Here is a 26,300-nt window from a genome sequence, read left to right on the forward strand (position 1 = left end):
TCAGGGCGCAGGCTGGCTCTTGGCCGCGGGGTCCTCGTAGCGGCCCGGGCCCGGGGCGGCGGCCTCCGGGGGGAAGCCCTGCTGCTGGTAGCCGTAGTGGACGGTGCCGCACGGGAAGTGGCGCAGCCTGAACAGGGGCACGTCCCTCAGGCTGGTGGTCAGCGAGGACGGCTCGAGGAGCAGAGAGGTGCCTGGACGGTGGCCGGCGGCCGCGGGGGGCGGGATGGCACGGCCGCCCTCGCCGCCCGGGTTCCCCCTCTCGCGCTGCTCCTTCTTCGCCGGAGGATTGCTCTTTTTGGTGGGTTTCTCTGTAAACCAGGAGCCGTAGGTTGGGTTCCATAGGCTGGTGGGCTTGTTTCTGGACCCCTGGACTTGGTGCAGCTCCGAGGGCGGGTTGGACTGAGAGAATGCCATGTTAACGTGTCCCGCCTTCACGGCCAGCGCCCTGGCGCCTCGGGCAGAGGCCTCTGCGGCCACGGGCTTCTTGCCGGCTTTACCCGAGGAGGTGGAAGGCAGAGCCGTGCGGGCGGCTGGCTCGCGGCCCTCCTCCCGCTTGGCCTGGGGAGCGGAGACCAGCAGAGGAGGGATTCCCTCAGGGTCCTTGGGCCTCATGGGCACCTTCTCCTCCTCTTCCACGAGGGGCCCGTATTCTATGGGCAAAGCAGTGTTGATCACATCTGGGTCCTACAGGTGGGAGAAATGGACGGACGGAAACTTTGAACCACAGGCCAAACATGTTGGATCCGGAAGCTCCCTTAGCGCGGATGTCATCCGAACTTATTTTACAGATGAAGAGACTATTCAGTGTTTATTGGGAGTCTGCTAATTTATAAGCACGGGGGAATAAGAAACGGGAAATCATCCTCATCTCTGGAGAGCTTGGTGGATAAGTACCATTACGGAAGTGCCTGCAGGGTGCTGGGAGAGGGTGCCGGGAAGTGGCCCACTGCCAGGGCAAGGGAGAGGGGTCAGGAAAGACTTCGCAGAGACCACCTTTGGGCAAATCTTACAGATTAATGGATTTAAAAGATTGTAAATTACTTTTAAAAATGATTCAACTAAAAAGTCTATGTGTTTGACTTCAAGTGTGTGTGTGTTTGTGTGTGTGTTGGGGGCAAGGGGAGCGTAGGAGAGGAGAGACACACTATGTGGGCTTAACAGGTTAACCTCTAGTTCTCGTCTTTCCATTTCCATCATGTTTGGATGGGCTACACTTGATTATAACATTTCTGGGTGTTGTCATCGTATCATTACACGTGCCAATATCACAATGCAGTGGTTCTTTAACTAGTTTGTATCTGATGAAACCCAGGAAATACTGAAGTGCTACGAGGAAAACCGTTTACAAAATCACCTCTGTGCTAGATCATTTTTACAGCAACAGACTAATACAGAAAAGCAGAAGGCAGTTGCCAGAGATTTGAGGAAAATCTGTGGTAGAAAGCTTAAAGTTGCAGAAACTTGATTCTGTAATATTTTATGCAAATTGGAAAAACCATTACTTCGGTTTAACAGAAAAACATATAGGTCCAGTATTCATCAGTAAAGAGTTTAAGAATAAAAAACAACTACCTTCTAATTCTCTCTGCTTTAGTCTTAATTCCTTCCCTATTAATCATTAATCTCTATAGTGAGTCATTCAAAATATGCTTGTACAGAGTTCCTTGCTTTTAAGAGGGATCTTATGTACTTTGGAGAAGAAAATTACTCCAAAGTATATATACTTAAGTGGATGTATTCCATTAATATTACAACATAATAACCTAAAAGCCACTGAACGTAAAGGTCTCTGAAAGAACCCCGAATAACTTGAAGTCCGTGTAGATAAATGCCTTCCGAGCCCAAAGGACCCGAAAAGATGGAATCATGAGGAGAGGAAATGACTACAGTGTGAAAATGGGTATGTCTATTGTCACAGCTAAGATGAGAGGGAGTTTAGAGAGGTAGTGGCTTATTGTCTGACTTCTAAAATGTTCTCCAGAATTAGATATCCTGACGGAATGAGAGGCAAGAGAGGGAAAGAAAGCACATACAGCGGAGAGGAGGTAAGTGTTGGCCTGAAAGTGGTGCGAGTGGTGCAGAAGGAGGGGCCGCCCTGAAGGAGAGGAGGACACGGCTCCACTGAGGACGGCGCAGGTGCAGAGACGAGGGAAACGGAGGGGGCGGGGGTTCTCACTTGATGGCCTCCTCTCTTGAGGAGGTAGGAGGCATAGTCGTCTGCAGAAATGGTATCCCATTTCTATCAAAAGAGGAAAAACTTAGTCCTTACTGACGGAAATGGGAGCGGGATTTGCGTAGGGACCAGTGGGATGGCGGGGAAGCTGTGTGGCTTGGACAAAACCTCTCCAAGCCTCAGCTCCTCTTAAGTGGCAGCGACTAGTATTTGTCTACAAAACAGGCAAACTGAGCTACTACTCATTTTACTTTATAGATAATTAACATTCGTCCTCATGATCATAACTCATGTTTCCTGGCTGGTGTAACTGTTATTTCCCATTTTGGTATTTGCCATCTGCAAGACTTTTCCATATAAACGCTGGCCAAGGGGGGCGGAAATGTTTATACCTGGGTGCAGTATTCAATCCTCTCCAAAATTATGGCAAAGTTGGGCCTGTCTTCAGGCTGATGTTGCCAGCACTGGGTCATTATCCGGTATCTAAAATAAGAACAAGCACATTAATTAAAATCAAGAGAAACAGGATGAAAAATACGTTTTTTCCCCCAGCACTTTTCTAAATGGGACTGGAATGGTACTGTCTTCGAGGGTGGGGACTCATCTTGTCCCGTGTTGGCACATGTTGCCTTCTGCTGATGGGCAGAGTGTGAAGGTGTATATAACATAGGGCTCGTGAACATGGACATCCTGGTGTTTACGTTACATATGTCTCCTCTCGTTCCATTCCTGAATTAAAGTCAGCTCTGGGACAGAATATTCTATTTCCCATCTGCCTTGTTTGTGGGAACGAGGGATGCCAGACAGGACAGCAGAAAACGCAGGGAATAGAAACACTTAAAGGAGACTCAAGACCCATGGTGCAGGGTGGCAGGGGCGGAGTCTGGGACACAGATTCCTAGGAGGTGCTTGAGGCGTGTGAGCCTGGTGAATCCACAGCCTCCATCCAGACGACGGATACCTTTTCAGGTGTGACATTATTGCTTTCACGGGGCTGGAAGACTAACCCATTGAAGCCACAGACATAGTCCTCTCTTGGGGCATATTAAGTGAGGTCAGCCGTCTGGTTCCTTCATTTTAAAACAAAAAAGCATATGTGGCTGCAGATATTCTTTGAAAAGGAAAACTGTGCTTAGTAACTTGTAGAAATTCCTAAAAGAGTCGTACACAGGCCCGGGGCAGTTCTTAGGTGGGTCCATCCGTCCTCCACTGGTGACAAACTCCAGAACCTCCTGGTTGCTTTTGCTAGGGTACGGCATGTATCCAAGAGAGAAGATTTCCCACAGAAGCACTCCGAAGGACCTGCGCACAGGACGGGAGATGTGGATACGGGTACACACACAGACACAGGCACTGACACACACACGTGTACACATACACACTCGGACACACACATAAATACACAGACGCACATACATATCATACACAGGGTCATAAACACATACACAGACACACATACATAGACACACACAGACGTACACAATGTAAAATTTTAATTTTTTAAATTTCACATTTTTTCCACAATAAAGAACTCTTCATATGGAGAAAAAGAAAGGAATGAGAAAGTAGTCACATGTGAAGCTCCATAAAAACATAACCAGCATGTTATTTTTTTTTGTTCACGTTTCTGTGCTTAGATTTTTTTTTTATATAATTGCTGTGATTTTTTTGCAAATTCCATTATAGCATAAACATTCTGCATGCTAATACCAACATTTTTATAAATAGAATTTGACATGGCTGTAGAGTGTTCCACTGAGTAGCTGTGCCACAAGTTGCTGTATCATTTCCATACTGTTTTACATTTTTAAAATATTTAAAAATACTGTGCTGAACATCTTTATACATTTTTAAAAGGACAATTTCCTTAGGATAAATTTCCTGAATTTAGAATTAGGATAATCTAGTAAAATCTAGGATAATTTTAAAGGAATTACTAGGTCAAAATAATATGAACACTGAAACCGTCTTTACCCATATTGTCCATTTGACTTCCCAAGGGGTCACTCTGACCATCAGCCAGCATTGTGCATCAGGCACTCCCACCAACACTGAGAACTTCTGCTGACTTTCAAGGTAAAGAATGGTAGAATATTTTAAATTAAGTTTATTGACTTGATAATTAACACGGTTGAGTGTGTGTGTTAATTCACTTTTTTCTCCTATGAATGGTTCATATTTAACCACATATTGTCCATTTTAAACCACATATTGTTTTGGTATCGATCAGTTTTTTGATTTATAGACAAACTTGATATATCAAAGAGGTTAACCTTTTATCCACAATTCAAATAACTTCTATTAGTTGCTTTCTAATTCTCCTTTTTAGCATGCCAAAGATTTTTATTTTTAGGTAGTCAAATCTATTTAAAATTTTTTTTGTGATTTCCTCCATCTGTTTTATAGATTCTATAGTCCTCTCTTTACCAGCAATTAGATGAATATTTGCTATTTTCTTCCAGTTGTGTGTGTTTGTTTCTCTCTTCCCAAATCCAGTCGGAATTGAGTTTGGTGTATAGTGTGAGGTAAGGATGTCACTTTATTAGCTCTTCTAAAACCACTTTTCGAACAATACATATTCCTAAAATAATTTTCTCTTCAACTATTGACTTGTGAGTAAAACAGGCCTGTTCCAGGCTGTCTGTTCGCGTCGCCGATTTGCCTCCTTCTTGCACTGATGCTGCTCTCTTCTACTTTTTGTGTGTTTATGTTTTAATATCTGGTAGGGCATTTTCCCCTTATTTCTCTCTTTTTAAAGAAATGTATTTGATTTCTCATTTATTTGCTTTAAATGAACTTTATAATGATTTTTATCATGTTCCAAAATCATCTGCTTTGATATTTTGACTAAAACTTTTATTTTAAAACTTTAATTTCATAATTAGCTTTTTGACCCAAAAAAGAGCCTATTTTAATTTCTGTGTCTGGTTGTCGTTTTCTGATGTTAATAAATATTACCTCAAAAATTGTAAAGCACTATAGTTCCTCCATCTCCTAAGGAACACAAAGTACTTTTTATTGACATAATTTAGGTGAAATTTCAAAGGTTCTTGTGAGGAGAATTGGGCAAAGATATTTTCCATATATTTTAGGTGAGAAGGCTGAAGCAGAGGTTATTATACAGCTAATTCAAGGCAGACTGGAATACGTTATTAGATCTCTTAATTCTACTACCTACAGATTGCCTGGTGCATATATTATTCCTCTCTGTTTGGTGGTCTGCCCCCAAGGCAAAACAAAATAAGCAAAATCATGGATGAAACTGGCAGCAGGGCTTAAAGAATTCCAGCGATATGTTTTCTGCTTGTCTAGATAGACAGCTAGGGAGATAGATTGCAGTATCCTTTGAGAGAACCACTATATAGACTGAAAATAGGTGTTCATTTTCTTACTTTAGAGTTCAAGGGAGTAAGAAGTCATGCTGATTATAGAACGTGGATAATTTCAGGTAAGTAGTGTTGTCAGATTTAGCAGATAACCAGACAGGACACTCAGTAACATCTGAATTCCAGTTAAACAAGAAATACTTTATAGTATTAGTGTATCCCAAACACTGCATGGGACATACTTATACCAAAACATTATTCACTGTTCATCTGAAATTCCATTTTAACTGGCCATTTTGTATTTTATCTAGCAATCCTACAGATAGGGTAAATCTATATTTTGTATGCCAAATGGTTCTTTAATCACCTATAAGCTGAACCTGTCCTAAATAGGAACTACAAGGTCCAAAGCTTTGCACCAAAGCATTCAAAATCAAACAGAAACAAATATAAGAAAAAAATCCCACTCTGTTTCTCCTGGTATTGAACTTGCTCTGCCTGAAATTATAGAAATAGCTTAAGTGATTGCTGATGAAATTATTTTAAAAATTTGAATCAATGAATATAATCTGATGAAAAATTTAAAGTCACAACTGTGCTATGTTTATCACCTTTTAAAGCTAAACTTTATTTTCCTTTATTCATAACTTGAAGTTGGAAGATTGTCTCCAATTATGTCTCCGTGTTCACACTTTGCATGCCCCTTCCATCTGAACCACCACTGGCCCCAATTATGGTAGAGGGTGGGGCGCACTTTTAGGAAAAATGGGAACCCCAAAGTTACTGTATCGTATTTAAATCTCCAGCTGATTCCATCCCCAGTTCGCTGCAGTTCTCTGAGCTTCAAATTCATGTACCGCCATCTCCACCGGCCTATTTTAATAGACAACTCAGACTTGACATGTTCCAACGAGCTCTTTCTGCACCCAAACCCTCTCCTCCTCCAGTCTTTCCAGCTCGGCAGTACCACTGTCCAGCTGTCTGCTCAAGCAGCAAACCTAGGAATCGTCCTTGATCTCACTCTTTCCCACACCTCCCACTCCACATCCAACTTAGCGCAGTCTTGACTACTCTCAAGACAGAGCTTGAAACTGACCACGGCCAATGGCTTCCACTGCTGCCACTAGGTCTAGCCCCTCTCATCTCTTATCTAGAAATGAGCAGTGTTCTCCTAACTGGTTTCTCATCTTCACCTGCCCCACTCCAGTCTATTTTCAATGGAAGCCAGAGTGAGATATATATATATATATATATATTTGTGTGTGTGTGTGTGTGTGTGTGTGTGTGTGTGTGTGTTACGCGGGCCTCTCACTGTTGTGGCCTCTCCCGTTGCGGAGCACAGGCTACGGACGCGCAGGCTCAGCGGCCATGGCTCACGGGCCCAGCCGCTCCGCGGCATGTGGGATCTTCCCGGACCGGGGCACGAACCCGTGTCCCCTGCATCGGCAGGCGGACTCTCAACCACTGTGCCATTCATCTCTGATCTGTGTTTTTTTTTTTTTTTGCTGCGCCGGGTCTCAGTTGTGGCACATGGACTCCGTTGCTGTATGTGGGATCTTTTTAGTTGCGGCACAGGGGCTTCTTAGTTGTGGCATGCCTGTGGAATCTAGTTCCCTGACCAGGGATCAAACCCGGGCCGCCTGTATTGGGAGCATGGAGTCTTACCCACTGGACCACCAGGGAAGTCCCTTCTGATCATTTTTTACTATGATTTTATTTGTCTCCTTGGAAGCTTGCAGCATCTTGATCACCACTGGTCTGAAATTTCATGATGATGTGCTCTTGTGTTACTCTCTTTATTCACAGTGCTTGGCACTTGCTAGATGCTTTCACTCTGGAAACATATGTCCTTCTGGGAAATCTTCTTGGATTATTTCTTTGATATTTTTATTCCTTTCATTTCCTCTATTCATTCTTTCTGGGACTCCTAGTTCTCAGCTAACTGGGTCTAATGGTCTAATCCCTTTAATTTTCTTTTCTTTCCTATCTATTCCATCTATTTATAGTTGTTTTATTTTCTAGAAGATTTATTCGACTCTGTCTTCCAATCTTTCCATTACTTTCACACATCTATCATCATCTTTTAAAAACCAAAACCTTTATTTTCTTAAGAACAGTTTTAGATTGTAAAGAAATTATGAAGATAATACAGAAAGTCCCCACATACCTCACACTCAGTTCCCTCTATTTTTAGCATCTTACATTAATGTGATACATTCCTTACAATTAACGAGCCAATATGAAGGCATTATTATTAACTAAAGCCCATAGTTTATTGAGATTTCCTTAATTTTTGCTGAATTTCCTTTTGCTGTTCCAGGACCGCATTAGAACATCACGTTATATTTAGTTGTCATGTTTCCTTAGGCTACTCTTGACTTTGGCAACTTCTCAGATTTTCCTCGTGTTTGATGACGTTGACAGTTTCGAGGAGTACCAGTCAGGAATTTTCTAGAATGTCAAATTAGGATTTGTCTGTTTTTCTTAGGATTAGAGTGGAGTTATTGGGTTTTGGGAGAAAGACCACAGAGGTTAATTGCCATTTCATCATATCAGGTGAAGGTGCTTGCTATCAACATGATCTGTCACTGTTCACGTTGACCTTGATCGCCTGGCTGAGGTAGCGTTTGCCAAGTTTCTTTCTTCTCCCTGCTTCTCCCTCCCTGTGCTCTTTGAAAGGATGCTGCCGTGTGCTGCCCACATGGGCTCCGGGGAACTAATGCTCCATCTCGTTGGAGGGCTCTCTCATCATATTTTTATATCCAGGAATTTTTTTTCCCTAAAAACATTGTTTTAAATAATCTTTTGTCTTTAGATTATGGTTGCAATAATATAACTTTTGAGGATATTGTTTTTAAAAGTTTTCCTAAGCTTTCTGCATTCTTCTTCCTCCAAGTTCCTTTTTATACGTTTGTTTCCTTCAGATCAGAATCTTTTCTCAAGCGCTTGTTGATTCTTGGCTGTCTGTTCATGTATTAAGACTGGGACACGACAAAGCTGATGGGAAGCTCTATGTAGATGAGGCCTGTCAACTGGTGGGCAAACTGGCTCGCTTGTTTCACGAGGTGCATTAGTTTCCTGGCTGCTGTAACAAAGTACCACAAACCTGGTGGCTTAAAGCAACACAAGTTTATTCTCTCACAGTTCCAAAGGGTGGATGTCTGAAACCAGTCGCGTGGGCTGAAAGCAAGGTGACTGCAGGGCCACGCTCCCTCCAGAGGCTCTAGGGGAGAACTGTTCCTTGCCTCTTCCGGCTTCTGGTGGATGCTGGAATTCCTTGGCTTGTGGCCACATCTCTTCAGCCTCTGCCTCTGTCCTCTGTGTGTGTATGCAACTTCCCTCTGCCTCTCATGCCACTTGTGATGGCATTTAGGGCCCACTGGATAATCCAGGATAACTGTCTCACTTCAAGATCCTCAACTTAATCACATCTGCAGACTCCTTTTTTCTTATAAGGGAACAATGGCAGGTTTCTGGGATGAGGGCCTGATACCTTTGGATGGCCATTATTCAGCCCACTAGCACTTGTGGTGTCTGAAGTTTTTCACTTCATTGGTCAGTCCCTCCTTCAAGAATCTCCTCATCTCCTTCTGCCTAGCTGCCGTGTTCTTGGCACTGAGGGGATGGAGGGGGCATTATACCTTTAAGTAGGTAGACTTAAAAAAAAAAATATATATATATATATATATATATATATATATATATATATACACATGCTTATAGTAGAGAATTGCTGATGTCTGATGTCCCTAAGGCCGGAAAGACTTTAGTTCAACCTCTTCAGAGAGGGAACCCCAGCCCTGTGTGATGGTAGAGGAGGGATGGGGTGAGGGAATGATCTAGTTACTTTTTAAACAGATCTGTAACTCATTTTCCTCTCTGCTGCACCTCTACTTTCAGAGGTGCCGGCACCTTCCATCCCTGGGCCTTTCTGGGGCTCCTGATCAGGCAGAGTGAACCAGGCTGCTTCTGGATGGCCCTAGATATCAACTTTCTAATTTTCTAAGTAAGAGACCACTTGTCTGTAAACTCTCCAGTTTCCCAAATTTTGTCATTGTTGTTGTCTTTGACCTTGTGGATTTTTATGCAACTAAAAAGACTCCCTTGTATATGTGTGTGTGTGTGTGTGTGTGTGTGTGTGTGTGTATGTGTATTTTGGGAGGGAGCACAGGTTCAATTTGCCATTTAAAAAATTATGTGTTGCTCTTACAGGAATTATGTAAAACAGTATGGAGATTCCTCAAGAAATTAAAAATAGAACTAAAGATCTAGAAATCCCACTTCTGGGTATACATCCAAAAGAAATAAAATCAGTATCTTGAAGAGGTATCTGCACTCCCACGTTCGCTGAAGCATTATTCACAATAGCCAAGATATGGAAACAACCTAAATATTGATTGATGGATAAATGGATAAAGAAAATGTGGCATGTATATAAACCATAGAATATTACTCAGCCATAAACAAGAAGGAAGTTTGCCATTTGCAACAACATGGATGAACTGGAGGACAGTATGCTAAATGAAATAAGTCAGACACAGAAAGACAAACACTCAGAAGCGGAACCATGGACGCGGAGAGTAGAATGGTGGTTGCCAGGGGCTGAGGGGAGGGGGAGGGGAAGATGTTGGTCAAGGAGCACAAGGTCTCAGTTATGCGGGATGAAGAAGTTCTGGACATCTAATGTGCAGACAGTGTTTTCCAAACTGATTTTTAGCTGTAGAAGGGGTCTCACCACCACCATCACCTGCAGCACTTTTGTGCTCATAATTATTTCCTTTTCTCCATGATTCTGTCAATGTGGAGAATTTCATTGATCAATTTTTCTAGTCTTAACTCAATGTTGCATTCCTGGAATAAATCTAACTTCGCTATTATGTGTGGCTCTCAGTGTGTGGTCCCCCAGCCTGCAGCATCAGCGTTGCCTGGGAACTTGTTAGAAAGGCAACTTCTCAGCCACCTCAGGCCTTCTGAATCCTAAGCTCTCAGGGTGGGGTCCAGTGTTTACCTGTGTTTTACCAAAGCCTTTCCGGTGGTTCCGATGCTCGATGTACGCCAACCTCTGAGAGCTCCCGTAGGAGAGGTATGTTGATTCTTCTCACCCTTCCCCACGAGAGTGTGGGATCATTTGGCTCTCGAGCTCTACCTTAAGGCCCACGGTGGGACCTGGAGGAGGGCGGCAGAAAGACTCACCACGTGTCTGTTTTAGAAGTAAATATTCCTTCCATGAAGGCCTCCGGGGGCATCCATTTGACCGGCAGCATCGCACAGCCTCCCTTTCGGTAGTAGCTCGCTCTGCAGGGAGAAGAGAAAAGCAGACTTGGTTCTGGAAATGGCTCTGAGCCGGGTACCTTGAGAGAGTGGCAACAACATCTACCGGCTGATGGACTGAAATTAACAAGGGGCGCTTGTGGTTCAGGAGGGGAGCAGGGGACACAGATCACCTAGTTAACAACCTTCGTGTCACCTCACAGGAGACAGAACAGCCCACTGCAGGTGTGAAAGGAAAGAGCTACGCAATGACTAAAAATACCCACTGGCAGGTAGTTAGAGTTCCCTGATGGGTTTTGTTTATTACAGCTCACAATGCATAACATTACTCCAACCTTATAAGTACTGTTCTCGATGATCCACGGTAACGCGAGATCCCAAATGGGAGAATTGAGGGCAGGGCTGGTGTCCTACTCTGGATCCTCCTCGGCACTCACACAGCATCTAATTCAATACAGGTGCTTGACATGGAACCCTCTAGGCAGCGGGCGGGAAGCTGCATGCCATAGCAGAGCCCCCAGGAGAGCACCTGCCTTTCATGGCACGAGGTGACTCACTAGTTTTTGTCACTGATGTCATTAATGCAACTGACTGATAAAAACTAATAACTGAGTTCATACCACTGTGCTCCCACGCCTGGTGTGTTATGGGAGGCGGCTCCCCACCAGCTGCCTAGATTAATTACTCCAATAAACATGAACTGAGTACTTAGTATGTGTCAGGTGTTCTGCCACGTGCTGAGGACACAAATAAGTCAGACTCTCTCTTCCAAGGTATGGTTTAGTGGAAGAAACAGACAGAATCAACTGCAGTAAGAACAACACGTGATGATGTAGGTATGTACGAAGCTCGGTGACCAATGAAGAATGCATTTGTTCTACCCAAAGGGGGGGTAGAGTATAGGAGAAGTTTTTTGGGGGCGCTGTTGGAGCTGGAACGGCAAAGCAGCTCTCGAGGAAGACTATTCCTGACATGTGGCGTCGTGCGGTGCCTGTAGGAAGCCGGAGCTGTAGGGAAGTTGGGCGGTGAAGCCTAGAGCTGGGGAACTGTCGGTGCTGAGGATGGAGAGGAAGGGCCAGATCATGTGACTCACTAAGTCTCACTGCAACATTTGTGTCTTAGAGCACAGGCTCTCCCGGGGTGCTCTGAGACAGGAGGGGAAGGAAGGCTGAGACTCTGGGTGATAGAAGAGGGTGACATGGAGCATTAGCAGGGTATATGGTGGATACCAGTGGTAGATGACCGTAGCTGAAAACATTGCTAACTCCTAATTTCCTAGGTACTGCTGTCCTGTGGTAACAGGATGCCATCGGCATTCTTACCCCACGGAGATTGTTTACCAGTTCCGTGGGAGGCCTTCAAGGTCTCCCTTATTCTCCAAAGACTGAAAGGTCTACATGACCATCCCTCCTCACTCTACCTCTGGATTAGGGAAGGTGTAATTAGTGACCATGCAAGGGAGTCCCTTGCTCAGCTAATGGAGTGAGTCACTGTTGTAAATAATTAGACAAAGAAGAAACGGGAATTCCCTGGCCGTTCAGTGGTTAGGACTCTGCGCTTCCACTGCAGGGCAGGGGGCACGGGTTCAATCCCTGGCTGGGGAACTAAGATCCCCCATGCAGTGCGGCACGGACCAAAAAAAAAAAAAAAAAAAAGAAGAAGAAACTAGGGGTTGGGAAGAGAAGAGTGGGATAAAGTATAATAGAGTATTTTTTTAATTAAAATTTACTTTGTTTTTTAATGTAGCCTTAAGAATATTACAGGGGAAAAGAAATGAAGCTGAGCTAAGTACCTATGGGCTTTGAATACACTCCTGTGTCTCCTGGTGTGAGAAAAGAAGAGCCGATGAGCTGGGCCCAGTTTCCTGTCAGTTCTAAGGTGCTCTTGCCTGGGGTGATGGAAGCTAAGCCTGTTTAGAATTCCTGAGTATTGAGGAAAGGGGTCAAGCAACTTAAAGTTTACTTAGAAACGTTTCCCATATCAAGTATCCAGGTTATTCTGTGTCTCAGAACATGTTAGGACTATAGAGTTGGAACGAGAAAGACAATCTAATTAACGGCTTAGTGCCAATTATCGCAGGCAGTGTGATCCTTGAATTAGCCCTTCAGGCATGAGCAATGATTAAGGCTTCCCATGTCCTGAAAAGGAACTTAATGACATTTTAGGTGGCAGGTTGACAAGGCAGCAGAGATGCTTTAGGGCACAAGCAGCCTTGTCACACTCTCTTGAGGGGGTTAAGCTGAGGAGGTGAGCTCTGATGGGTGATGGCAGGCTGTACTCACCGGTAGATGTCTCGAGCCATTCCGAAGTCTCCAATCTTGGCCACCCTTCCAGGGCCTGGACAGGTCAAGAGGCAGTTCCTGGCAGCAATGTCCCTGGGAAGAAAAAAAATGAGAAAATGCATTTCCTAATTTTATTCTTGAAAAGATAAATGTATAATACTCAGCACAAGGATTTTCACCTCCAATCTGAAGGTTCTCTTTTCTTCCCTATAGTTCCTTGCTACATTATACTTCAGTATGAAAAAAATAGCTAAGCAATTCTAGGTCTCAGAACTAAGAGGGAGGGGGGAAGGCGGAAGATGGCGGAAGAGTAAGACGCGGAGATCACCTTCCTCCCCACAGATACACCAGAAATACATCTACACGCGGAACAACTCCTACAGAACACCTACTGAAGGCTGGCAGAAGACCTCAGACCTCCCAAAAGGCAAGAAACTCCCCACGTACCTGGGTAGGGCAAAAGAAAAAAAGAAAAAACAGAGACAAAAGAATAGGGACGGGACCTGCACCAGTGGGAGGGAGCTGTGAAGGAGGAAAAGTTCCCACACACTAGGAAGCCCCTTCGCGGGCAGAGACTGCGGGAGGCGGAAGGGGAAAGCTTCGGTGCCGCGGAGGAGAGCACAGCAACAGGGGTGCGGAGGGCAAAGCGGGGAGATTCCCGCACAGAGGATCGGTGCCGACCAGCACTCACCAGCCCGAGAGGCTTGTCTGCTCACCCGCCGGGGCGGGCGGGGCTGCGAGCTGAGGCTCTGAGGCTCGGGTTTCGGTTTCGGACTGAGCGCAGGGAGAGGACTGGGGTTGGCGGCTTGAACATAGCCTGAAGGGGTTAGTGCACCACAGCTAGCCGGGAGGGAGTCCGGGGAAAAGTCTGCACCTGCCGAAGAGGCAAGAGACTTTTCCTTCCCTCTTTGTTTCCTGGGGCGTGAGGAGAGGGGTTTAAGAACGCTGCTTAAAGGAACTCCAGAGACGGGCGCGAGCCGCGGCTGAAAGCGCGGAATCCAGAGGCAGGCGGGAGACGTTAAGGCTGCTGCTGCCGCCACCAAGGGGCCTGTGTGCGAGCACAGGTCACTCTCCACACCCCTCTTCCGCGGAGCCTGTGCAGCCCGCCACTGCCAGGTTCCCGGGATCCAGGGACAACTTCCCCGGGACAGCGCACAGCGCGCCTCAGGCTGGTGCAAAGTCACGCCGGCCTTTGCCACCGCAGGCCCGCCCCGCACTCTGTGCCCCTCCGTCCCCGCTGGCCTGAGTGCGCCAGAGCCCCCAATCAGCGGCTCTTTTAACCCCATCCTGTCTGAGCAAAAAACAGACGCCCTCCAGCGGCCTACACGCAGTGGCAGGGCCAAATCCAAAGCTGAGCCCTGGGAGCTGTGAGAACAAAGAAGAGAAAGGGAAATCTCTCCCAGCAGCCTCAGGAGCAGCGGATTAAAGCTCCACAATCAACTTGATATACCCTGCATCTGTGGGATACCTGAATAGACAACCAATCATCCCAAATTAAGGAAGTGGACTTTAGGAGCAAGATCTATGATTTTTTCCCCTTTCCTCTTTTTGTGAATGTGTATGTGTATGCTTCTGTGCGAGATCTTGTCTGTATAGTCTTGCTTCCACCATTTGTCCTAGGGTTCTATCCGTCCATGTTTTTTTTAATTTTTTTTCTTAATATCTAATTTTAATAACAATATTATACTTTACCTTCGTTCTTTCTTTCTTTCTTTCCGTCCTTCCTTCCCTCCTTTAGACAACGAATCATCCCAAATTGAGGAGGTGGTCTCTGACAGCAAGATTTAGGATTTTTCCCCATTTACCTCTTTTAGTGAGGGTGTATGTGTATGCTTCTGTGTAAGATTTTGTCTGTATAGCTTTTTTTTTTCTAAATAAGAATTTTTTAATTCAATAACTTTATTATACTTTATTTTATTTTTACTGTATCTTCTTTCTGTCTTTTTTCCTTCTGTCCCTCCTTCCTTCCTTCCTCCCTCCCTCCTTTCTTTCCTTCTTGCCTTCTTTCCTTCTTTGCTTCTTTCTTTCTTTCTTCCTTCCTTCCTGCCCTCCTTTCCTTCTTTCTTTCCTCATACTTCTACTAATTCCCTCTACTTTTTCTCCCTTTTATCCTGAGCCGTGTGGATGAAAAGCTCTTGGTGCTCCAGCCAGGAGGCAGGGCTCTGCCTCTGAGGTAGGAGAGCCAACTTCAGGACACTGGTCAACAAGAGACCTCCCAGCTCCACATAATATCAAACGGCAAAAATCTCCCAGAGACCTCCATCTTAACACCAGCACCCAGCTTCACTCAACGACCAGCAAGCCACAGTGCTGGAAAACCTATGCCAAACAACTAGCAAAACAGGAACACAACCCTACCCATTAGCAGAGAGGCTGCCTAAAATCATAATAAGGCCACAGACACCCCAAAACACACCACCAGACGTGAACCTGCCCACTAGAGAGACAAGATCCAGCCTCATCCACCACAACACAGGCACTAGTCCCCTCCACCAGGAAGCCTACACAACCCACTGAACCAACCTTAGCCACTGGAGACAGACATCAAAAACAGGAGGAACTACGAACCTGCAGCCTGCAAAAAGGAGACCCCAAACACAGTAAGATAAGCAAAATGAGAAGACAGAAAAACACACAGCAGATAAAGGAGCAAGATAAAAATGCACCAGACCTAACAAATGAAGAGGAAATAGGCAGTCTACCTGAAAAAGAATTCAGAATAATGATAGTAAGGTTGATCCGAAATCTTGGAGATAGAATGGACAATAGAATGGACAAAATGCAAGAATCAGTTAACAAGGACCTAGAAGAACTAAAGATGAAACAAGCAACGATGAACAACATAATAAATGAAATTAAAAGTACTCTAGATGGGATTAATAGCAGAATAACTGAGGCAGAAGAACGGATAAGTGACCTGGAAGATAAAATAGTGGAAATAACTACTGCAGAGCAGAATAAAGAAAAAAGAATGAAAAGAACTGAGGACAGTCTCAGAGACCTCTGGGACAACATTAAACGCACCAACATTCGAATTATAGGGGTTCCAGAAGAAGAAGAGAAAAAGAAAGGGACTGAGAAAATATTTGAAGAGATTATAGTTGAAAACTTCCCTAATATGGGAAAGGAAATAGTTAATCAAGTCCAGGAAGCACAGAGAGTCCCATACAGGATAAATCCAAGGAGAAATATGCCAAGACACATATTAATCAAACTGTCAAAAATTAAATACAAAGAAAGCATATTAAAAGCAGCAAGGGAAAAACAACAAATAACACATAAGGGAATCCCCATAAGGTTAACAGCTGATCTCTCAGCAGAAACCCTACAAGCCAGAAGGGACTGGCAGGACATACTGAAAGTGATGAAGGAGAAAAACCTGCAGCCAAGACTACTCTACCCAGCAAGGATCTCATTCAGATTTGATGGAGAAATTAAAACCTTTACAGACAAGCAAAAGCTGAGAGAGTTCAGCACCACCAAACCAGCTTTACAACAAATGCTAAAGGATCTTCTCTAGGCAAGAAACACAAGAGAAGGAAAAGACCTATAATAACGAACCCAAAACAATTTAGAAAATGGGAATAGGAACATACATATCGATAATTACCTTAAATGTAAATGGACTAAATGCTCCCACCAAAAGACACAGATTAGCTGAATGGATACAAAAACAAGACCCTTATATATGCTGTCTACAAGAGACCCACTTCAGACCTAGAGACACATACAGACTGAAAGTAAGGGGATGGAAAAAGATATTCCATGCAAATGGAAACCAAAAGAAAGCTGGAGTAGCAATTCTCATATCAGACAAAATAGACTTTAAAATAAGGACTATTAAAAGAGACAAAGAAGGACACTACATAATGATCAAGGGATCGATCCAAGAAGAAGATATAACAATTGTAAATATTTATGCACCCAACATAGGAGCACCTCAATACATAAGGCAAATACTAACAGCCATAAAAGGGGAAATCGACAGTAACACATTCATAGTAGGGGACTTAAATACCCCACTTTCACCCATGGACAGATCATCCAAAATGAAAATAAATAAGGAAACACAAGCTTTAAATGATACATTAAACAAGATGGACTTAACTGATATTTATAGGACACTCCATCCAAAAACAACAGAATACACATTTTTCTCAAGTGCTCATGGAACATTCTCCAGGATAGATCATATCTTAGGTCACAAATCAAGCCTTGGTAAATTTAAGAAAATTGAAATTGTATCAAGTATCTTTTCTGACCACAATGCCATGAGACTAGATATCAATTACAGGAAAAGATCTGTAAAAAATACAAACACATGGAGGCTAAACAATACACTACTTAATAATGAAGTGATCACTGAAGAAATCAAAGAGGAAATCAAAAAATACCTAGAAACAAATGACAATGGAGACACAACGACCCAAAACCTGTGGGATGCAGCAAAAGCAGTTCTAAGGGGGAAGTTTATAGCAATACAAGCCCACCTTAAGAAGCAGGAAACATCTCGAATAAACAACCTAACCTTGCACCTAAAGCAATTAGAGAAAGAAGAACAAAAAAACCCCCAAAGCTAGCAGAAGGAAAGAAATCATAAAAATCAGATCAGAAATAAATGAAAAAGAAATGAAGGAAACAATAGCAAAGATCAATAAAACTAAAAGCTGGTTCTTTGAGAAGATAAACAAAATAGATAAACCACTAGCCAGACTCATCAAGAAAAAAAGGGAGAAGACTCAAATCAATAGAATTAGAAATGAAAAAGGAGAGGTAACAACTGACACTCCAGAAATAAAAGAGATCATGAGAGATTACTACAAGCAACTCTATGCCAATAAAATGGACAATCTGGAAGAAATGGACAAATTCTTAGAAATGCACAACCTGCCAAGACTGAATCAGGAAGAAATAGAAAATATGAACAGACCAATCACAAGCACTGAAATTGAAACTGTGATTAAAAATCTTCCAACAAAGAAAAGCCCAGGACCAGATGGCTTCACAGGCGAATTCTATCTATCTATCTCTTTAGAGAAGAGCTAACACCTATCCTTCTCAAACTCTTCCAAAATATAGCAGAGGGAGGACCACTCCCAAACTCCTTCTACGAGGCCACCATCACCTTGATACCAAAACCAGACAAGGATGTCACAAAGAAAGAAAACTACAGGCCAATATCACTGATGAACATAGATGCAAAAATCCTCAACAAAATACTAGCAAACAGAATCCAACAGCACATTAAAAGGATCATACACCATGATCAAGTGGGGTTTATTCCAGGAATGCAAGGATTCTTCAGTATATGCAAATCTATCAATGTGATAAACCATATTAACAAATTGAAGGAGAAAAACCATATGATCATCTCAATAGATGCAGAGAAAGCTTTTGACAAAATTCAACACCCATTTATGATAAAAACCCTGCAGAAAGCAGGCATAGAGGGAACTTTCCTCAACATAATAAAGGCCATATATGACAAGCCCACAGCAAACATCATCCTCAATGGTGAAAAACTGAAAGCATTTCCACTAAGATCAGGAACAAGACAAGGTTGCCCACTCTCACCACTCTTATTCAACATAGTTTTGGAAGTTTTAGCCACAGCAATCAGAGAAGAAAAGGAAATAAAAGGAATCCAAATCGGAAAAGAAGAAGTAAAGCTGTCACTGTTTGCAGATGACATGATCCTATACATAGAGAACCCTAAAGATGCTACCAGAAAACTACTATAGCTAATCAATGAATTTGGTAAAGTGGCAGGATACAAAATTAATGCACAGAAATCTCTGGCATTCCTATATACTAATGATGAAAAATCTGAAAGTGAAATCAAGAAAACACTCCCATTTACCATTGCAACAAAAAGAATAAAATATCTAGGAATAAACCTACCTAAGGAGACAAAAGACCTGTATGCAGAAAATTATAAGACACTGATGAAAGAAATTAAAGATGATACAAATAGATGGAGAGATATACCATGTTCTTGGATTGGAAGAATCAACATTGTGAAAATGACTCTACTACCCAAAGCAATCTATAGATTCAATGCAATCCCTATCAAACTACCACTGGCATTTTTCACAGAACTAGAACAAAAATTTTCACAATTTGTATGGAAACACAAAAGACCCCGAATAGCCAAAGCAATCTTGAGAACGAAAGAAGGAACTGGAGGAATCAGGCTCCCTGACTTCAGACTATACTACAAAGCTACAGTTATCAAGACGGTATGGTACTGGCACAAAAACAGAAAGATAGATCAATGGAACAGGATAGAAAGCCCAGAGATAAACCCATGCACATATGGACACCTTATCTTTGATAAAGGTGGCAGTAGTGCACAGTGGAGAAAGGACAGCCTCTTCAATAAGTGGTGCTGGGAAAACTGGACAGGTACGTGTAAAAGTATGAGATTAGATCACTCCCTAACACCATACACAAAAATAAGCTCAAAATGGATTAAAGACCTAAATGTAAGGCCAGAAACTATCAAACTCTTAGAGGAAAACATAGGCAGAACACTCTATGACATAAATCACAGCAAGATCCTTTCTGACCCACCTCCTAGAGTAGTGGAAATAAAAACAAAAATAAACAAATGGGACCTAATGAAACTTCAAAGCTTTTGCACAGCAAAGGAAACCATAAACAAGACCAAAAGACAACCCTCAGAATGGGAGAAAATATTTGCAAATGAAGCAACCGACAAAGGATTAATCTCCAAAATTTACAAGCAGCTCATGCAGCTCAATAACAAGAAAACAAACAACCCAATCCAAAAATGGGCAGAAGACCTAAATAGACATTTCTCCAAAGAAGATATACAGACTGCCAACAAACACATGAAAGAATGCTCAACATCATTAATCATTAGAGAAATGCAAATCAAAACTACAATGAGATATCATCTCACACCAGTCAGAATGGCCATCATCAAAAAATCTAGAAACAATAAATGCTGGAGAGGGTGTGGAGAAAAGGGAACACTCTTGCACTGCTGGTGGGAATGTGAATTGGTTCAGCCACTATGGAGAACAGTATGGAGGTTCCTTAAAAAACTACAAATAGAACTACCATATGACCCAGCAATCCCACTACTGGGCATATACCCTGAGAAAACCAAAATTCAAAAAGAGTCATGTACCAAAATGTTCATTGCAGCTCTATTTACAATAGCCCGGAGATGGAAACAACCTAAGTGCCCATCATCGGATGAATGGATAAAGAAGATGTGGCCCATATATACAATGGAATATTACTCAGCCATAAAAAGAAACGAAATTGAGCTATTTGTAATGAGGTGGATAGACCTAGAGTCTGTCATACAGAGTGAAGTAAGTCAGAAAGAAAAAGACAAATACCGTGTGCTAACACATATATATGGAATTTAAGGAAAAAAATGTCATGAAGAACCTAGGGGTAAAGCAGGAATAAAGACGCAGACCTACTAGAGAACGGACTTGAGGTTATGGGGAGGGGGAAGGGTGAGCTGTGACAGGGCGAGAGAGAGTCATGGGCATATACACACTAACAAACGTAGTAAGGTAGATAGCTAGTGGGAAGCAGCCGCATGGCACAGGGATATTGGCTCGGTGCTTTGTGACAGCCTGGAGGGGTGGGATAGGGAGGGTGGGAGGGAGGGAGACGCAAGAGGGAAGACATATGGGAACATATGTTTATGTATGACCGATTCACTTTGTTATAAAGCAGAAACTAACACACCATTGTAAAGCAATTATACCCCAATAAAGATGTTAAAAAAAAAAAAAAGAACTAAGAGGGAAATGGAAAAGGATTTGGGGAGATTATTGAAATGTTTAATGGGATAATAATAATGAAAATAACTATAATAGGAACTAGAAAAGTGATTGGCCTTTTACTGTGTACTTAAGCATTGTTCTATGTGCTTCATATCTAATTCTCACAACTCTGTAAGACACAAGGTGCTATCATTATCCTTATTTTATCAAAAACACTTAAGCTAAGAGAAGATAACAGAGGGACGTAAGAAATGCGTTTGGCTGTAGGCTATTGTTCTGTACAGATTGCTGGTTGGTTTTTGCCGGTTGGATGAAGGAGTATTCTGGAACAGCATAATTTCCATGACCAGATTCAAGTAGGTCAAAGTATTCCCAAATACTTCTAGTTTTATTTTCTAATAAGCCATTATGGTTTTTACATCTGTGATTTTATCTAAAGCCTTTGCTAAGCTGTATGCATCATAGCTATGTGGCCAAAGAATCGCTTCTTTCGAGTTAGAAAGTTACCTTGTCTTCTTAGTTGTTACTCTCCAGATGGCCTATCCTCCCATAGCACACCTGTAAGCCTTGATCAGAAGCTTTCCAAGATTCATCAACTTCTACTCACTGACTGCTAACCCATTCTTTTTTTTTTTTTTTTTTTTTTTAACGGTACGCGGGCCTCTCACTGTTGTGGCCTCTCCCGTTGCAGAGAACAGGCTCCGGACGCGCAGGCTCAGCGGCCATGACTCACGGGCCCAGCCGCTCCGCGGCATGTGGGATTTTCCCGGACCGGGGCACAAACCCGTGTCCCCTGCATCGGCAGACGGACTCTCAACCACTGCACCACCAGGGAAGCCCCGCTAACCCATTCTTGACATGCATGTGGGGATTAAGGATGCAGCCAGAAGAAGTCTGGAATGGGTTTCTAATATCATTAAAGTCCTGGACGGGGAAAAAAAAAAGTACTCCTTGGGGGGAACAGGTGGTGTTTTCACATTTTCAGTTGGTTTCATGAAGGTTCTGACCTTTGGCTGAGAAAGAAGGACATGGAGAATAAACAACTGGATAGTATTAAAAATAGGGTCTGGATAGGGCCTCATGGCTTAGGAGATCAGAACAATGGGTCAGGGTGGGAGATGGATGTCATTAATGCCACTGCCCTGATCCAGAAGGTTTAAGTTGAATTTCGAGGAGCAATGGTGCATAAAATGCCCTAAGGCAACCATAAAAGCATAACATATATGACATCAAAAAGAAGAAAAAAATAGTAAGAGATATAGCCACTGCTTCTCAAGAGAAATATAGTGAAATAGACCAGGAACAATATTTATGGATCCAGAAAGGTCTTTCCATTGATGTGCAGGGAATGGTTGCTTAAAAAATTGATCTTGAATCTAATGGCAGGAAAGTAAATGTAACATCACAGAACACACCAAGAATTGGTAGAATGACACATATTTATGGCATATAATGGCATTATGACATATAATGGCAATAAAGCATGTCCAAAGGAAAGAGATCTAATAGAAAAATGGAAGCATGTGGATCTGGTGAGGGAGCTCCACTCTGAATTCAGCAGGTGTGGTTGCATGGGAGTCTGCGAATCTTAAGGCAGACACTGGGTGGAGGAAAGAGAATTAAGGTAAACCTATTGGGGGAGTGTGCCACAGACCTCAAGCCAGTTAGAAGATATAAAAGATGCTTTCTTCAAACCAATTACCTCAGAAGACAGCTTTGATCGAGATGGACAATTTCTGCTAATAGTCACCCTTTGCTTATAAAGCGATCATCTGATACATTATTGATTCAATCTTTGACAATTTCATTTCTCAAAAAAGATAAAAGGAGCAACAAACTGTTACTCTGGGATCTAATTCTGACCTTCAGTAACTATTTACAGATATGAAAGCCATAAGAATCTTAAGAGAATATGATCCTGTTATCTTATTATCTGTAATAACAGCACTGGATATAGTCAACACGTTATCATGCCTCTAGGAAAGCAGATTTCAAAACGTCAGAGGAAAGATGGATATGATCCCTCAGTCAGAGAATCTGGATGCTTGGTGACTAATGTGGGAGTGGAGATAAAAAGGCAGAAATGGGGACTTCCCTGGTGGTCCAGTGGTAAAGAATCCACCTTCCAATGCAGGGGATGCAGGTTTGATCCCTGGTCAGGGAACTAAGATCCCACATGCCGCGGGGCAACTGAACCCGTGCACCACAACTACTGAGCTCGCATGCGTCAACTAGAGAACCTGCATGCCACAAACTACAGAGCCCATGTGCTCTGGAACCCGTGCGACACAACTAGAGAGAGAAAAAACCTGCACGCCACAACTAGAGAGAAGCCCGTGCGCAGCAATGAAGAGCCCGCATGCCTCAACGAGGATCCCACGTGCCGCAACTAAGACCCGAAGCAGCCAAAAATAAATAAAATAATAAATAACTCTTTTTTTTTTTTTAAAGGCAGAAACGACCTCAGGGAGAAGTGAAGGGAGAGATCTGAAGTCACCAAGGGGACAGCACATGTTGCTCTCAGATGAGCCCAGATTTAGAGGATGTGGACAAAAGATGGCAAGATGGCTCTAGCCAAGGACTAATTCCAAAAAGAGTACAACCTTGTCATGTCTGAACAACAATAAAGCCCAGAGCTGAGATGTATGGAAAGTTGTGTACACATTAAAAAGGGCAAGAATAACAATGGCAGGGCTGGAGGAGAACAGAAAGAACGGAGCCTGGCTTCTCTTTTACTTCTGTTATTTCTATCAAGCACAATGATCTGCAAGTTGGAAAGGCTGAAAATCAACAGGAAGATCTGAAGATCAAAGTGATGAAGTGACAGTCAAAGGATGAGCCGATGTGAGCGTCTCGCCTTGTTTCCGGAATGGTTCTGGGAAGCTAGGCCAGTGTATTTCTTGACCTTCAACTTCCCCATTTTTATTAGGGAAGGAAGCATAGCTTGTTATCTACCTACACGCTTTTCTATTTCTAAACTCATACATATTCTCTCCTTTTCTACGTTGTATTACATATTCTAATTATTAGGAACATGTCTTATACTCTTGGATGGGTTAATGAATGTTTATTAGTTCACCAGGTTGTTATTTACTAAATTAGAAGCAAATGGTTAGGAAGAGCTTTGCAAAGAGCCTAACAATCTATTTGACTTTTCAGGTTTCAGAATCAAGCTGTCTGCTGAGAAAGCCATGAATGGCCACATGGAAGGAAATACGTGTCATCTCTCATGTCTATAGCATTACACATGGACTTGATGTACCAATGAAAACACCATTTAAACACAAGGAGTAGAGTAGAAGAGTAGAAGAAATGAAGTACAGAGGTGGAGAAAATAATCGTTATTTTTCATTTCAGAGTATTTTAGAAAAAAATAATTTATCCAATAAACATTTATTGTGCCCCACTCTGTGCCAGTGATATGAAGATGAATAAAACAGGGTCCTTGCCTTCGAGTTACTCATAGTCAGATATGTGAAAATATAAACTCCTTAAACGTCCCTTAAGGAGCCCAGTTTTCTAGATATGGAAACGTTCACATGATCTAGGACTTGACACAGGCAGGAGTCCCTGCAGGGGGTCAGGTATAGCTCATCTGGGTCTCCAGTGCTGGCATGGATGTCTTATGATCCCACTTTACCTATGGGCCAGATGAAGCCCTGGTAGAGTGGTAACCATCTTAAAGACAAAGCTGAGCCATCCAAACAGCTTTAGAGACCTATTGTTCTGCTCTGAAGGCACGATCTGGGCCCCTGAGACACGTAGGGAAGCATACAGAAGGTGGGGGTAGAGCAAGGCCACTTAGACTCACCGGTGGATGAAGTGATTTTCCTCTAGATACTGGCAGCCACAGGCGATGTCCCGAGCCACGTGCAGGAGGTCCAGCATGGCCAGGGAGGAGGGCTGATTCTGTGGCAGACAGAAGTGACCAGCTGATGAGAAGTTCTTGGGGGAGAGAAGATCTGAAACACTTCCCATGCTTGCTAGGAGGCCACACAGGTGCGCCACCCCCAGGGTCTCAGCCCTGGCTGCACATTCGAAATCACCTGGCGGCTTAAAAAAATGCAGATGCCTGGGCCTCAGCCCAGACCAAAGACTCCATCTCTGCAGGTGGGCGCAATATTTACAGGGTCGCAGCTCCCAGATGAGTGGGGCTGGAGCCCTAAACCACAGGAACCGGGACTGGCAGACGTCCTGCCCCTTTGCACTTTTTCTGCCCATTCTTCCACCTCAATCTTCATAAACATTTGGATCCCCCAAACGTACAAACAGGCCTGTGGGGAAATAAAGGGGGCTAATATTGTTTTAGAAATGCTCTAGTTAAATGCTTAAAAATATTTTTTAAAAATTAATTTTCTTCCTGAAGACCTAGACCTGAAGTGGATTGAAAAAGGAAAGCTTCCAGACAATGATGGGCAGCTGAAGAGCCATCTCCGGCCTTTCTGCATGATTCTCTTTTGTGCAAAAGCTGCTGCCGCCCCCTCACCCCCGCTGCCCCCGAGATGCACCCCGCCGTTGCCTCCCTGCAGCCTGGTGGAGCCCCGGGAAGTCTTTTCTGAGGGCTATGCCCTCCTTGGTGTCTTTTAAATTCCTAAACCCCCAAGTCTGCAGCAACACGTCGTCATGCAGTGTCACATTCACTGCGCTCTTCTGTGCTTATCTTACCATGTCCCCAAGGAAACTTCGAGGCACCCGAGGCAGGGCCTTCAGCATACACTTCCGTGGTCTCCAACACGACCCTTAGCTCGCTACCGTGGTTCAGTGAACAAGGGGGTTCGTTGGTTGATTACAGCGGAACTAGGGTTTACCCAGATGTCGGCCACAGACCGAGGGCCTCCCCGGGACTCCTTGGAGAGACAGCACGGGACTGAAGGAGGCAGAGAGGCGTTTGTCTAGGGCATATGCTTCAGTTCTGGGGGGGGGAAGGTTCAGGGAGGAGCATGGTCTCTGCCCATGGACCACTGGGCAGTGCCTTACATGCAACAGAGCAAGTCCCAGGACATGATCTCCTTTGATGCAACATCCCGTGTGGTCGGTAGGGAAGAGAGGTTACCTCTGTATTAAAGATGCGAGGGCTGAGGGCTCAGAGAGGCTCAGGTCACACAGTCAGCAGGGTGGAGCCGAAACTGCCCTGAACTGGGCTTTAAGGATCTGGGTTGGGGGAAGTAGGATTCTAGGAGTTAAAACGGAGTTTCTCGGGAGAGCGTGTCCCAGAAGGGCCGGAGTAGCCACGGGCGCAGCGCATGGTACCCAAGTGAGTACGGATGCAGCACACAGATGCCGTGAGGGCACATTTCGGTGCTCGGTTGAGCTGAGCTGGGCTTCATCCTGCTCGTCCCTTATTGGCTGTGTGAGCTGGGGCTGACCGCTTTGCCTCTGTCCAAGCCACCGTGTCCTGGTCTGTGAAATCAGCATGACACTCTTGGCCTCACTGGATGGTTAAGAGCACCTACAGTCAGAGGCACAGAGTGAGCGC

At 43.7% G+C, this 26,300-nt stretch overlaps 1 protein-coding gene across 1 annotated transcript in view; it reads right to left on the reverse strand.

Annotated features, from left to right (window-relative positions):
• ALK (ALK receptor tyrosine kinase) overlaps positions 1–26,300 on the reverse strand; it is a gene marked incomplete at both ends in the record, with an annotated part of 718,218 nt that continues 691,918 nt past the window's right edge. Inside the window, 6 exons of the mRNA XM_082851437.1 lie at positions 1–684; positions 2,566–2,656; positions 3,341–3,475; positions 10,693–10,794; positions 13,053–13,145; positions 24,636–24,733. Of these exons, the coding sequence (XP_082707563.1) occupies positions 1–684; positions 2,566–2,656; positions 3,341–3,475; positions 10,693–10,794; positions 13,053–13,145; positions 24,636–24,733 (1,203 nt within the window). The remainder of the gene's footprint in view (positions 685–2,565; positions 2,657–3,340; positions 3,476–10,692; positions 10,795–13,052; positions 13,146–24,635; positions 24,734–26,300) is intronic.

The sequence above is a fragment of the Leucopleurus acutus genome (genome assembly GCF_964270905.1).
Source record: "Leucopleurus acutus genome assembly, chromosome: 12".
In the NCBI taxonomy this organism is placed as follows: Eukaryota; Metazoa; Chordata; class Mammalia; order Artiodactyla; family Delphinidae; genus Leucopleurus; species Leucopleurus acutus.